Source organism: Gymnoscopelus braueri (assembly GCF_963280865.1).
Source record: "Gymnoscopelus braueri genome assembly, chromosome: 17".
Taxonomy (NCBI): Eukaryota; Metazoa; Chordata; class Actinopteri; order Myctophiformes; family Myctophidae; genus Gymnoscopelus; species Gymnoscopelus braueri.
The window spans coordinates 26312029-26325783 of NC_137617.1; the positions used below are offsets into that span (position 1 = coordinate 26312029).

General features: G+C 44.3%; 1 protein-coding gene across 5 annotated transcripts in view; it reads left to right on the forward strand.

Moving 5' to 3' along the window:
- LOC308105525 (voltage-gated potassium channel KCNC1-like) overlaps window positions 1–13755 on the forward strand; it is a gene marked incomplete at both ends in the record, with an annotated part of 47993 nt that overhangs the window by 14835 nt on the left and 19403 nt on the right. For 3 of the 5 annotated variants that reach the window (XM_080456320.1, XM_080456322.1, XM_080456321.1), the window contains one exon: window positions 11578–12559. In XM_080456320.1, the coding sequence (XP_080312446.1) occupies window positions 11578–12559 (982 nt within the window). Of the gene's footprint in view, window positions 1–11577; window positions 12581–13755 lie in introns of all 5 variants that reach the window. The other 2 variants (XM_080456318.1, XM_080456319.1) reach the window with 1 other exon arrangement.

Here is a 13755-nt window from a genome sequence, read left to right on the forward strand (position 1 = left end):
GTTCAGATTTGAAAAACACAATCAGATTCCAATCTGTCTCTGTCCATTCCGCACGCTTCCCTATAGGGATCACTTGTGTCTCACTTTTGACAAATGACTTGTATTATGTATATATGTCACGTTTGCCCTTCATGGGCGGCGGGCGGTCATTGCTCTGCACTTCACATCGCTAAACTAACTTCCATTCTGCGACCCTCGTCCACGTGCAGATTTTCAGATCACCCTTCAGTGTGCCTCCTTATCACTGCTGACTCGGCGATAGTGGTCGCCCATTTGCTTTGCCCTCTGGGAAGGCTTCCACGCACTGTATCTAATCAGTTGCAGTATTGTCATACTGAGACCCTGATCGATATCACCAATGTGCACAGTGTATGAAACCAGAGCGAGTGTTAAGCCCTATTGTACACTTTACGTTTTTTTGTTTGTTGTAGTTCTGCTATTTTCGCTATGCTTGACAATTTGTGAAAATGCGTGAACATTTCTGAAAATCTTTGGAAACTTTTGAAAATGATTGAAAGAATTTGAACAATTTGGCCTATGACGACATGCCCAAAATAGGGAACCCAGGGTTAACTGTATACTCTGACTGTTTTTTTCGCCGTTTACGCCAACTGCCTTCGCCACAAATAGCAGATCTGCAAGCTCACAATTCCGACACATTGTGAGCTTGTAGATCTGCTATTTGCGGCGAATGTTCCCCCCGAGAACTGGGATGCTGGGGTTCAAGTGGTCAACAACACACTCAATTGTTTTATCTGTCACACGTCAGGATGAAGGTCATCAGCATCCTTCTGCCTGGAAACAACAGGTTCAGCACCAGTTGTCTTTTCATCAGACAACAAGCAACCCGGGCCGATGATGATGATGATCACAATTTAGGGTGGGTGGGTGGGTGGGTGGGTGGGGTATGTATGGCAGTTCGTAGGAGAGCAGTATTTGGCAGAGCCCTGTCCTTGGTGCCTGAAAGCAGAGGCTAACGCAGTGGTTGTCATGGCGACAGAGAGAGAGAGAACCAGGGAGGGCTGCTGGTAATACTGTAATGATAAAGCTCCTCTGGATTGTGCCGCAGTAAACACAGCGCCACTTGGGTCCCGTTAAAGAAGAGCGCAGCGTGCGGCCGCGCATGCAAAAGCAAGCGCCCGTAGTGCTAACATGGTTCCCGACCAATCGCTCGGTGGTTATATATAATTTACATTCCTATTGATCACTGACCCTTCCTTTTCTTCATCTGTTTCTCTCTCTCTACAAACCCACTTGTTCCCACCCTATCTTTTATGCCCAAACCCCCTGTATGATACTCTTTTCTCTCGCTTTATCACCCCCCCCCCCCTTTCTCTCAAGTTTCCTGTGATTGGTAAGACTTAAATTAACAATGTTCCCTCTCCCGTTCATCCCTTCATCTCCTTGCTCTGCCCTCCATTGCTCCCTTTAATTCGTACATCCATCCATCCATCCAAGCAGAATCATCGCTACTTTTCATCAACTCCCTCCAACATTGTCTCATTGCCCCCCCCCCCCCACACACACACACACAAACCTTATACTCCCCTGTCCCCCTCTCTTTTATATTCATGTTGATGATATTTCCAAATTGGATTTCAGAGCCCAGAGGTCTATTGAGACTCTGTTGGTGCTTGAAGGTCATTGGGGCTGCATACATGTAGTGCATGTCATGTGCTGCCTCTCGCATACGGGCTTGAATACATACTAAAATGGTGTGTTCATATATATGGATTTTCAGAACAAAAGCACATACATAGAATACAAACAAACAGTGCTTAGAAAAATGCACGCAAGCATTTGTTTTTTACTGACCCAACCTAACCCTAAAATTAACTCAACCCCTCACCCTATAGCCCATACCAACCCCCAAAACGCCTAGCCCTTAACCCTAACCTGAACATTTTCATAGTAAGAACCCTAACTCAAAAATCACTTCCTCTGAAGAATGTCCTCACAGGGTCGATTTTTTCTGGTTTTACTATCCTCGGGGGGTATTGTGTATTGCATTGTGTTGCAACGCTATCAGTGCATTGCACTGTATACTGTTGTCATTATGAAGGAAGGGAAGACAACAGAGAGAAAGTGCCTTAGTTAGGAGATAAATAAGTGCAAAGTGACAGAATGCTACTCCACTTTATCGTCCTCGTCCACCCCCCGCCCCTCTCTCTCTCTCACTTTCGCTCTCTTTCTTTCTGTCTGGACTCCCTGTCCATTCTTCAATGTTGCCTCAATGTACTGTAGGTAACAACAATAGGCTGTTTATCTCACTCTGCTTGCGAGTCATGTCCGCACGCACGTGCACCAGGCAGGTACTTAGTATACGCTAACACATGTTCATTCCATACACACACACAGTAGGTGCACGTGTACACATGTAATCTCACCGTACACAGTTATATGTGTGCAGTGCATGTAACAACACACACTTATCACACTTACACTGCCGTACACGGTACGCGCAGACTTGATGAATAGCTTCAAGTGCGTTTCATTAATGCCGTTGCAGTGGCGACTGTCTAGGACCTCTGACAATAGATCTCCGCTCAGCGCCACGGTATGGATTCAGAATGCATTGGCTGTTGTGATGGATTGATCCGTTATCGACGCGGTGTCCAGATCTTACAGTTGCATTTATTGCATTCTGCCACATCACTTGAATTACTGCTGCATTCACTTACAGACGGGATTATGGTTAATAGCTATCTGACGCCTTAGATTTCCAACACGCGTGACATGCGTTTTGGCTAAACACAACTTAATTATGCTGTCAGATGATAATGATAATAATAATAATAATCTTGATATACTGTAGCACTTTTCACGACAACTGTCTCTAAATTAAACAAAGGTATTAGTATACAAACATAAATATAGGTATATATACTCTACAGTCAAGAGAAACATGAAGATGATCTATCTAGTTATACAACACAATTGCGTTTTAAGCGGAGATTCAAAAGTAGACACTAATATCTGCTGGCAGGGCATTTCCAGAGTGTATCAGCGATGACAGCAAAGGCTCAGTCACATTTGCTTTGACATTTGGAAAATGCTGAAGCCATCAAACTGCACTTTACACGGTGCGTCTCTAGTCTCCCGTACACTAAGTCGCAGTGCCTTGCAATGTATGCCTCACATTCACCCGTTCATACACATTTCACACACTTGACGGCAGAGGCAGCCATGCAAGGCACCAACCTACTTGTCAGGAGCAGTAAGGAGATCAGTGTCGTGCTTAAGGACACCATGACACGACGCTGGGAACCTTCCGATTCCCAGTCCTGAGCCACTGAAGTGACTAAATGTGACTAAAGTAATTACACCGCTATAGGTCAAATGTGACATTAATTTTCATCTCAGACCCGTGAGACGTGCTAAGAACTTGCTTTCGCCTTCCCCGTTGGGGTTAGAGTTACCATTAACATTTGCTGTTAGTGTTAACCCATTAAGACCTTAAGCCGATTCTACAAATGTCTGTTAAATCCCAACAGTAAAAAAAAAAAACGTATGTTGCTATATCAGTGGTTCTCAAACTTTTTCATAATTGTCAAGGACCCTAAACATTAGATGTATTTGGCCACGGACCTCCCATCTGAAAATATTTTGTTCCAGGGACCCCCCCAGAAGCAAAGATTTGAGTTAAAAACGTTTTAAAAGAATACATATATTCACAGAAGTGCACACATTTCCATTTTTTTCCAAAAATAGCAGATCTACAAGCTTGTAGCGCGGCACTCTGTGTCGCGCTATGAGCTTGTACATCTGCTATTTTTGAATAGCCAAAGTGTTAAATAATGCATTTTTTTAGCTCAAATCTAAATATGACACAGATGTGTTTCCGTTCTTATAATGGGTTAACATTACCCCTAACCCTGTTGAGAACTTTCCTCTCTCTCTCTCTCTCTCTCTCTCTCTCTCTCTCTGTGTCTCTCTCTGTGTCTTCTCTCTCTTTCCCCTTTAATTTCCTTCTTCCCGCTATAATTCCACCGGCGATGTCTCAACTCTATCCTCCTCGTCGTCTTTTTTGGAAGCTCTCCTGACTCGACGTGGTCAGGTCACTTCTGTATGATCAGACTGATGAGCTGGCCTGGCCTAACCTCGCTCGGGACGACGACGCGCTCCACTCTGTCATTCTCTAAAAAATGAAACGTGTTTGGATTGTCTTGTGGGATCCGTATTCTTTTGTTATGGTCTTTATTGCGCTCTGTCCCCAGTCCATTCATACCTCTTGAGTGTTTTCTCTTGTCCACTGCAAACTCCAATACGTGTTACTCTTAAGGTTGTGTAAGTGATATTTGTTTTTGGTCGCAACTGAAAGTATTTTGTGAAAAGGTTAATGCTCCATATTCTTATAGTAATCATTGCTAGAGTGTTTATTCAATAACAGGGGTCCCGTCTCCCGTCTCTCCAGCTCTTTAACCCTTTTAGACCGGGAACGCATCTGTCTCATTTTAGATTTCTTTGGCTATTGAAAAATAGCAGATATACAAGCTCACAGCGCGGCACCGAGTGCTGCACTATGAGCTTGTAGATCTGCTATTTTTTGGGCGGTGAAACCGCCCCTATATGTGAGGTTTGGATTTTGCACCCCCCCAACCCTGCGCTGTGATTGGCCAATCACAGTCTATTCAGGACTGTGATTGGCTAGTGAAACATGACACATGTGCATAGCCCTATAAATAGGACTATGCACTTAAAAAAAACACATTTATGTTTTTTTTTAAAGTTAGGGGTGTATAATGGTTGGTCCACAATATTACTTTTCTTTAAGTGAACTTCCATCACTGTGATGACCACTGTGACCACACCGCCCACTTCACACTGGGTGTGATTTTTTTTTGGACTAACTAATCAAATGGTAGGTGTGGGGAATTCGGCAGGTGCGGGGAATTTGCCAAAGCAAGCTAAGGCTGGGGTTGCCATGGCAATCAATTGGCTCATTTGGGCCACACAGCCTTTTCTGGCGGTTCTGGACAACCGCCTATCCGACCGACTCAACACCGGGCACTGCACTCCCTCGGTTCGTCTGCGACGCATGTGTCGAATTTGAAGTCGGTCGGTCGAGCGGGTCTCGAGATGCGTGGATTACAGACGTACAGAGATTCGGTGCATTTGTAACTCAAATATCTGCTTCTGGGGATTCTACAAATGTCTTCTAAATCCTAACAGTTTTCTGAAAAACGTATGTTGCTATATCAGTGGCGCTCAAACTTTTTCATGTCAAGGACCACCCAAAATGATATGTATTTGACCGCGGACACCCATCTGAAAATATTTAGTTCCAGGGAGTCAGGGACCCCCCAGAAGCAAAGAATTTAGTTAAAGGAGTAGTTCACCCAAAAAATTACTTATTTTCTATCAATTGCACACCCCATGAAGCCTTGAATCCATGGATTTATTTTTGTTTTTGTGGCATTCCTAAGCCAATAATTTGATTCCCGTCTCCTACCGGCTAATGTATCCGGTAGGAGACGCAAAGTAGATCATTTGTGTCTCCTACCGGATACACACCCGGTCAGAAAATTATTGGCTTAGGAATGCCACAAAAACAAAAATAAATCCATGAATTCAAGGCTTCATGGGGTGTGCAATTGATAGGAAATAAGTAATTTTTTGGGTGAACTTCTCCTTTAAAGATGTGCAAGAATTTTCAAGATTTTTCAAAAATAGCGAATCTACAGGGTACGAGCTTGTATATCTGCTATTTTTGAATAGCCAAAGTATAAAACAATGGTTATAGCTCAAATCTAAAATGACACAGATGGGTTCTTGGATTGAATGGGCTAAACAACACAAAGAAACCAACCGCACCATTAAACATGAGGAACAACAACATAACACCACCGGGCAAAACTCCTGCTGGCTCTCCGGTGCTCAGCCAATGAGGGAGCGTCTTCTAGAGCAGGTCCCTCCGGTGCTATCCTGCTTCCGTGGGACCAAGGGGGGCTCTTGTGGGGGTGGGTGGGTGGTTGAACGACAGCCTTGTGCGCACGCGCGCGTGTGTGTGTGTGCAGACAGTGCACGTGCGTGCCTGTGCGCGTACATGAGCGCATGTTCTCACGATACAGAGGAGGAGAGCACTGCCATAATCGGGGGAAAGTAGGTCAGACACCCGACTAGCGATGAGGAGAAAATAGGTATGGAAAGAGAGAAGGAGAGATGAGAGGAGGAGAAGGATATGGATAAGGATATGTCATTGTTATTCTAGTTTTACATGAAAAGGGAACAGCAGGTGCTGTATGTAATAGCAATAATAAAACTAAGAAAAGAAAACTCAATAAAAACACAAATTAAAAGTTTACCACGAAACCGTCTATGCTTTTTTGACCAGGTTCATCCAGGGGCTATACTTGGTCGCCTACCTTTTTCCGCCTACAAGGCTCTGTGTGTGCGACTGTGCGTGTGTGTGTTTGTGTGTGAAAGAGAGCAAGATAATGAGAGTATCGGGGGAGTTGAGACCAGCTGGAAGAGGAAAACAAAACCTGCAACAGACATGATGCACATGTGTTCATTTGAGTGTAATAATAATTTGCACTCTTGGAGTGAAACTAACAATGAGTTATTAACTGTGTAAATACTCTAGGTAGATACGGTGCATAGCTACTTTATTGATCCCGAAGTAGATTTAGATAGGCTACTTACTGCCAAGCACCAAATGTTTTGAGAACCAAAGGGTATTTCACTTCAAAAATATGATTATTGCAGAGTACTGTTCTTGAACTGGAGGATCATGTTGTGTGTGTGTGCAACTTTACCCATAGAAAAAACTAAAACGGAATATCACAGCCTAACGAAGGCATAAAAAATGCCACGCCAGTTTAACACCATATGTTGTTGTATGGTAAAACCCCATATCAACTGTCTTAATATGGCCTTCCCTGGAAGGTTACTTTTTCGCCTAATCCAGGGGTATGCAACCATTTTGGGCACAATATTTGCTTAGCCGTTTTATATCGCTGGTGAGCTGTATTGTACCTTTGCCAGGCAGTAGTCCACCACTGCTTTTATGTTTTATTATAGGATGTCAATAATTCATAATAATAAAAAACATAGAATATAGAATAAGAATAAGTCAATAGTTTACAGTGAACAATAAAGGCAAGATTAATTAAAAAAAAAGTGTGATGCACATCAAACACTTAAGCCCTAAATGCTTAGTTCAAATCCGTGGAAGAAAACTATGTTATTTTGTTAATTAATCTACACTCAAAAAATCTCTTTCTATTTTTGCCGAATGCTAGCTTCAATTGGTTAGAATACTGATGAGGAGAGCACTTGATCCTTGAGCCGTCTTTCTTTTTCTCATTTCACTGTCGACTGGGAAAGTCTAGTCAAATGATTTATGGTTTGTCCAGACGAGGCATTCCAAGTTCCTTTTCTTCACCATCGCTTCCCAGTTGTTGCTGATGAGACAAATATATTTTCCATTTGACATGATAAATGATCTTCCTTCAAGGACAATGTATGTCTTTCGACTCATGTCGTTTCTTCCTGAAGTCGTCACCAGTTATAACACACCTGGTCTATTGACATGCTGCCGGGGAGATTCTTGTGTTTATTCACGCTGCACCTCTCCTCTGATATGATTCCTTGGGGTTCATTCGAACCAGAAAACGCGAGTGTGATTGGATGGCGGATGATATGAATGTATGTTTTTGTCTGGGTTTTCAAATTGCTCCACGATCGACCAAAAAGCCCCTTGGGATTGACCATTGAGATGACTGCCCACCCCTGATTGATGAATTAAAAAAAGAAGTGGCTCCATGTCTTAAAGCTACAATCCATACGTTTTATGTTCGTTGTCTCCCTCTCCCGACGGAGAAAGATAATGTCCAAACTACAGTAAAGATGATGGTGCATCTAGTGACCCATACGATGCACGCTCTGCTTCAAATAAGCAGAACAGTGCCCCTTGGGAACGACGCAAATAGGCAGGTGTGGGGAATTTGCCAAATCAAGCTTAGGCCGGGGTTGCCATGGCAATCAATTGGATCATTTGGGCCACGGCCAGAGCCTTTTCTTGCGGTTCTGGACAACCGCCTATCTGACCGACTCGACGCCGGGCACAGCACTCCCTCAGGTCGTCTGCGACACGTGTGGCGAATTCGAAGTCGGTCGGTCAAGCGGTTCTCGAGATACGTGGATTACATACGTACGTACTGTGTACCGGTACGTACATACAGAGATTCCCTGCATTTATTGTAAGATTGTCATCCAGTAGGTGTCCTATCCAACACCAGTGTCACAATCTTACAATAAATGCAAGGAATCTCTGTACGTATCTCTGTAGTACAGAGATACGTACAGAGTCTGTACGTATCTCTGTACGTCTGTAACCCACGTATCTCGAGAACCGTATATGGGCACAAAAGGGACATAGACAACTGTTACTCTGACTACGGGTATAATGGGTATTGCATAACAAGGTGGGGCGTGCATTCCCTTTTCCCGAGTAGGCCAGTGCACAAAACGGGCACCAGTCTAGTTATCTCAATGGAAGAGTATAGGAGACCACCTCCAACCACTAGAATAACATTTATTCATTAAAATAACCTGAGAGGGCAGAGGCCCTTAAAATAAAATCACACCAGCACTCCTTTGTTTTATTTTTGCATCTCTGTTATGTAGCTCTTGATATTATGTTTGTGCATAACACTGGAAATACGCATATAGACACGCACAATACACTGAGGGCACTCAGACATCGTACATACTGTATATGGCCTCCACTCAAGTATGAATTACCTCTCCCTTTTCCTCCTCTTGGCCATGTCTGTGCTTTATTATTTATTTGGTAATGCACAAAGTATACTGCATCTATAAATATACACTGCAGGGCAGAGTCGACTAGCAACTGTGTGCATGTAGCCAAGTGAACTGGTTTTATCATCATGCCAATGGTGGAAGAAGTACTCCGATTTTTTACAGTAGTAATCTCAATGTAGAAATACTGTTACACGTAAAACACCTACGGGTACCGTATATTCAAAATATTAGAGGGTCAGCCCAGGTTGGGGATAAAGCAAGAAAGGTTGAGAGAGAGGGAGGGATGAGGGGTATTTTGGGTCCTGGAAGAAGGATGCTGACGATGGAGCTGCCAGGCAAGAGAAGAAGGAGGCCAACAGGGAGGTTTATGGATGCAGTGAGAGAGCACACACACACAGTATGCAGGTAGCTGGAGTGACCATAGGAAGATGAAGTAAACGGATGGAAACATATAATCCGCTCTGGCGGCCCCTGATGGGAATTCACAGAAAGAAGAAGATTACTGTGTACCCACATATATTGAGACAACAAGTGCAAACATAGCCGATTGTGAGTGACCCACAAAAAAGTGGCCAATAATTTGATGACCAGCGGTAGGCAGCGGTTCTCGTAGGAGACACAAAGGAGACTCTTTGTGTCTCCTACCGCAACCGCTGCCGGTCATCAAATTATTGGCTTAGGAATGCGACAAAAACCAAAAAATATCCATTCAATTCAAGTCTCCATGGGTTGACTAATCACTAATCGATAGAAAAAAAAGTCTTTTTGGGGGTGAACTATCCCTTTAACACATTGACTGCCAGAATTATTTCATAATTTTTTAGCCAGTGCCAGAGTTTTTCATTGGAAAAAAAAAGTCACTCAGGAGGCGAAATACAGCATTTTTAAGTTTTAAGTTAACAAGGAAGTGGATAGGAGTCTAGATCTTCAACTAATCATATCTCCTTGGCCTTTGGGTGAAATTGGATTGAATTTTTTTTTTTTTTTTTTTCACTTCACGTAGATCTACGCGATTGGCACGTGGCAGCTTTACGGAGGTTCGCGTAGATCTACGTGATTGGCAGTCATGATTGACATTAAAGAGGAACAAGGAGAGGGGCTGTCACTCTTCATCTCAGTGACAGAGCTGTCTAGGCAGATTGCAGATCGCTGTTGGTACATTGGTACAACTTTGTTTGTTTTGTTTTCCATCCATCTTGGATTTTGCCGCGAGGAGGACGTTTTGGCAGCTTGACACTGACAGATCCTAGTATGGATATTATGCTGCAAGGGCAGCCGACCACAATACAATACTCTGTAGGGGAGGAAGGGATTGTTAATGACTAAAAGTGATAACACTAGGAAAATGTATACCTACAGTAACCATACTCGACTTTTGAGATGAAGGCTAACGGCATCCACAAGGATCAATTCCTTCAGTACATGCAGGGCAACCTATGATGTTTTTGTGGAATTAGTACAGACTTAGCCTGACACGTAGCCTGAATGTGGGACTCTTCGGCAATTGGTTCATACTGGATTATCCCGATCCCGATTGGGCCGGTTCGATTTTCAACCGAGAAAACCCCGCCTCTCTACAGCGTCACCAGACCCTGAAGGCTAGGCGAGGCTAGCGATTCAGGGGCTGGAGCCAGGCTAGTACAGACTATTAATAGCGATTCAAAATATGCTGGTCGGTGTGGGTAATTCAGACAGTGATGGAATCTATGGCTGTCAAATAGTTGCAGACTTAAACATCATGCACTTGGACCATGCAAATGATTCTATAGTTAGAAGAACAACAGAAATGAGTCACATTTGAACATGGCTAACACAGATATACAGTATACTGCAATAATATACTGCATCAGATTGTTGGAGGCTCTGCTGCACTATGGCTTACACACTCTATGTATCTATAATTCATCTGGCTTATCCTTACACTCCCTTTCCTTTCCATGCCTTTCATTCTCTCTGGCACTGCAGTATCAATATGGTCAGTAGGTCTCGCCCTGCTCAGGCCGACGTCTCCCTTTTGCGTTTGGCCTCTGCAGGTTGATGATGCATGTTGTCTTATTGTGTTACCCACTGTGTAAAGAAATGGGAAACTGTCGTATAACACAGCAGACACGAAAAGAAGTAGAAGAACCCACCCGTTTAATCCCTGGGCTGTACAGTACTGTATGTAAAGGACCCACACATTGATATAAGCTATATTAGGCAGCAGACCACCATTGGTCAGGTGAAAACCATAACAGAAGATTGTTGTTGTTAAATTAGAGTTAGTTGATATTCTGCACGGTGGGGAGTTGTGGAGAAAGGTGAAGAAAGTGAAAGCTATGATCTGAATAGTCATTCTTATACGTTCTGTCATTGGGCTAACTTCTAGCCTGTGAAATAATAGTGACCTTAAACTGTTCCTCATTTTGCCCTGGAACCCCCCCCCCCCCCCCCACCCCCTCCAAGGACCCCCGGAGACCACTTTGAGAACCACTGGGTATAGATGACCATTACAAGCTTTACAGCCTTACAGGCCACTAGGTTAGTCTGAAGGTCAACAGTTAAGGCACTTAAGCATGTAATCCGGCGTCATGCAAGTCAGGATTTATCTCTATCCCACAGAGAAATCCCCTCCAGTGGCTGAAACGCATTGTTGAACATCCACCAGTTGTTTCTTTCTGGTTAGTGTAAGGTGTGAGGGCTCCCACTCATTGAAGAGCCTCCCTTGTTTTACTGATTCATCATCCTTTTCCTGCTACCTTTCTTTCTGTCTCCCAACCCTCCCAACCCTCCTACACCCTGTCTCTTCTTCTGTTTTCTTCCCAACAGTATGTGGCATTTGGCTCCCTACTCTTCATCCTCATCTCCATCTCCACATTCTGCATGGAGACGCACGAGGCCTTCAACACAATCTACAACAAGACGGAGAATGTCACGATTGGCAACGTGACCCGCGAGGAGATCGTGTACGAAGTGGTGACCGACACCTGGCTGATGTACGTGGAGGGCATGTGCGTCATCTGGTTCACCATCGAGGTCATACTCCGCGTCGTCTTCTGCCCGAGCAAGTCCGAGTTCTTCAGGAGCTACCTGAACATCATCGACTTTGTCGCCATCATGCCCTTCTACCTGGAGGTGGGTCTCAGCGGTCTGTCCTCCAAAGCTGCCAAGGACGTCCTGGGGTTCCTCCGCGTGGTCCGATTTGTCCGTATCCTCCGAATCTTCAAACTGACCCGCCACTTCGTCGGTCTCCGTGTCCTGGGCCACACCCTCCGAGCCAGCACCAATGAGTTCCTCCTGCTCATCATCTTCTTAGCCCTCGGTGTCCTCATCTTCGCCACGATGATCTACTATGCTGAGCGCATCGGTGCCGACCCTGATGACCCCACTGCCAGTGCCCACACTAACTTCAAGAATATCCCCATTGGTTTCTGGTGGGCCGTGGTCACCATGACTACGCTGGGCTACGGAGACATGTACCCGGAGACGTGGTCAGGTATGCTGGTGGGCGCTCTGTGTGCCTTGGCCGGTGTGCTGACTATCGCTATGCCCGTGCCAGTCATTGTCAACAACTTCGGCATGTACTACTCCCTGGCCATGGCCAAGCAGAAGCTTCCCAAGAAGAAGAACAAACACATCCCGAGAGCGCCTCAACCTGGCTCCCCCAACTACTGTAAACCGGATGCCCTGGCAATGGCTACTGCATCGCCGCAAAGGCTTCTGGGAAATGTCCTAGGCTGTGTGATCGGGTCCGAAGGTTTAGGGGGTGACTGCCCTCTCGCCCAAGAGGAGATCATAGAGATCAACAGAGGTGAGCTATTTTTTTATTTTAGTGAATAGAGGGCCCCATCTCTCAGTGGGCATCCGTGACATTGTCTAAGTTTGTTATCAACCCAATGTTAGGCCTTTCTGAAGTGTGCCAGGCTTTTTCTGCGAGGTAAGTGGTGACTGGATAGGATATGGCTGGAAATGCAGAGCCAGGGTTGAGTCAGGGTCTCAAGAGACAGGCAGTGGAGGTACTGTAGCGCAGTCGAGAAGTGATGCACTGTTTCTTCTGTAGCCACTCTTGCTGGCCCATCAGAAGTCATGTGTAATTTATGATCAACTGTTGGCCCACGGTCGCCTTGAGGCACCCATCTGTCAGTGACGAACAAACACTACGCCAGTGAAAATGAACTCAATTATCTGTTAAAACAGACTAATGCATCTCATCTCTGGTTGACTTCACATATTCTTTGTGACTCAAATTAGGAGGATGATTTGGCTCTCTGCTTGCATTTTCCATGCCCGAACACCAGGCTTCACTAACAGCAATAATGTACATTTAATGTTTTTTTTTTTACTATCTTAAGTCATCAGAGGGCCAGTAATAATGGGGTTTTATTACATAAGCACTTTGAACATCCCTCCCTGTCTGGCGTTACTCCACACTTCCTCCATAAAAGTTTCCTGCAGTAGGTTTTGTCTGTAGATTTCTGGAGCAGGAGCTCATGTCAGATTAGATATGACAGCTGGGTCTAAGTCTAGTCACCCTGCAGCCTTGACGTCCTTCACCAACTCTCGTTCATGATCTCTGAAACAGTTTACAAACATTAAATATCACAGAGCCAAAATGTTGGAGAATCAAATGTCATAACACATTTTCCAGGCTGAATAAAATCTCAATTGAGGCTAATTCAGTAATTGCAGTGTCCCACCAAAATTGGCATTACAGTAGCTTGATATAAATTATGTTCCATGTCTTCTTGTTCTACGTTCCAATTCTTCGAAATATAGCACAACAGGAACCCATTTTTTTACCAGGAAATCTATAGCTTGGGTTTCTATAAGATAAAAAAAAAGGGAGAATGAAACACAGGAGAGGTACAAGTAAGAGTCAAGAACCAACCCAGGATAGATAAGCTGAGCTTTTGGTCTTAGATATCTGCACAGGATCTCTGAATGAGTAAATGAGTGAACATATGAACAGTCTAATAAACATAAATGTACAGTAAGCATATGAATGAA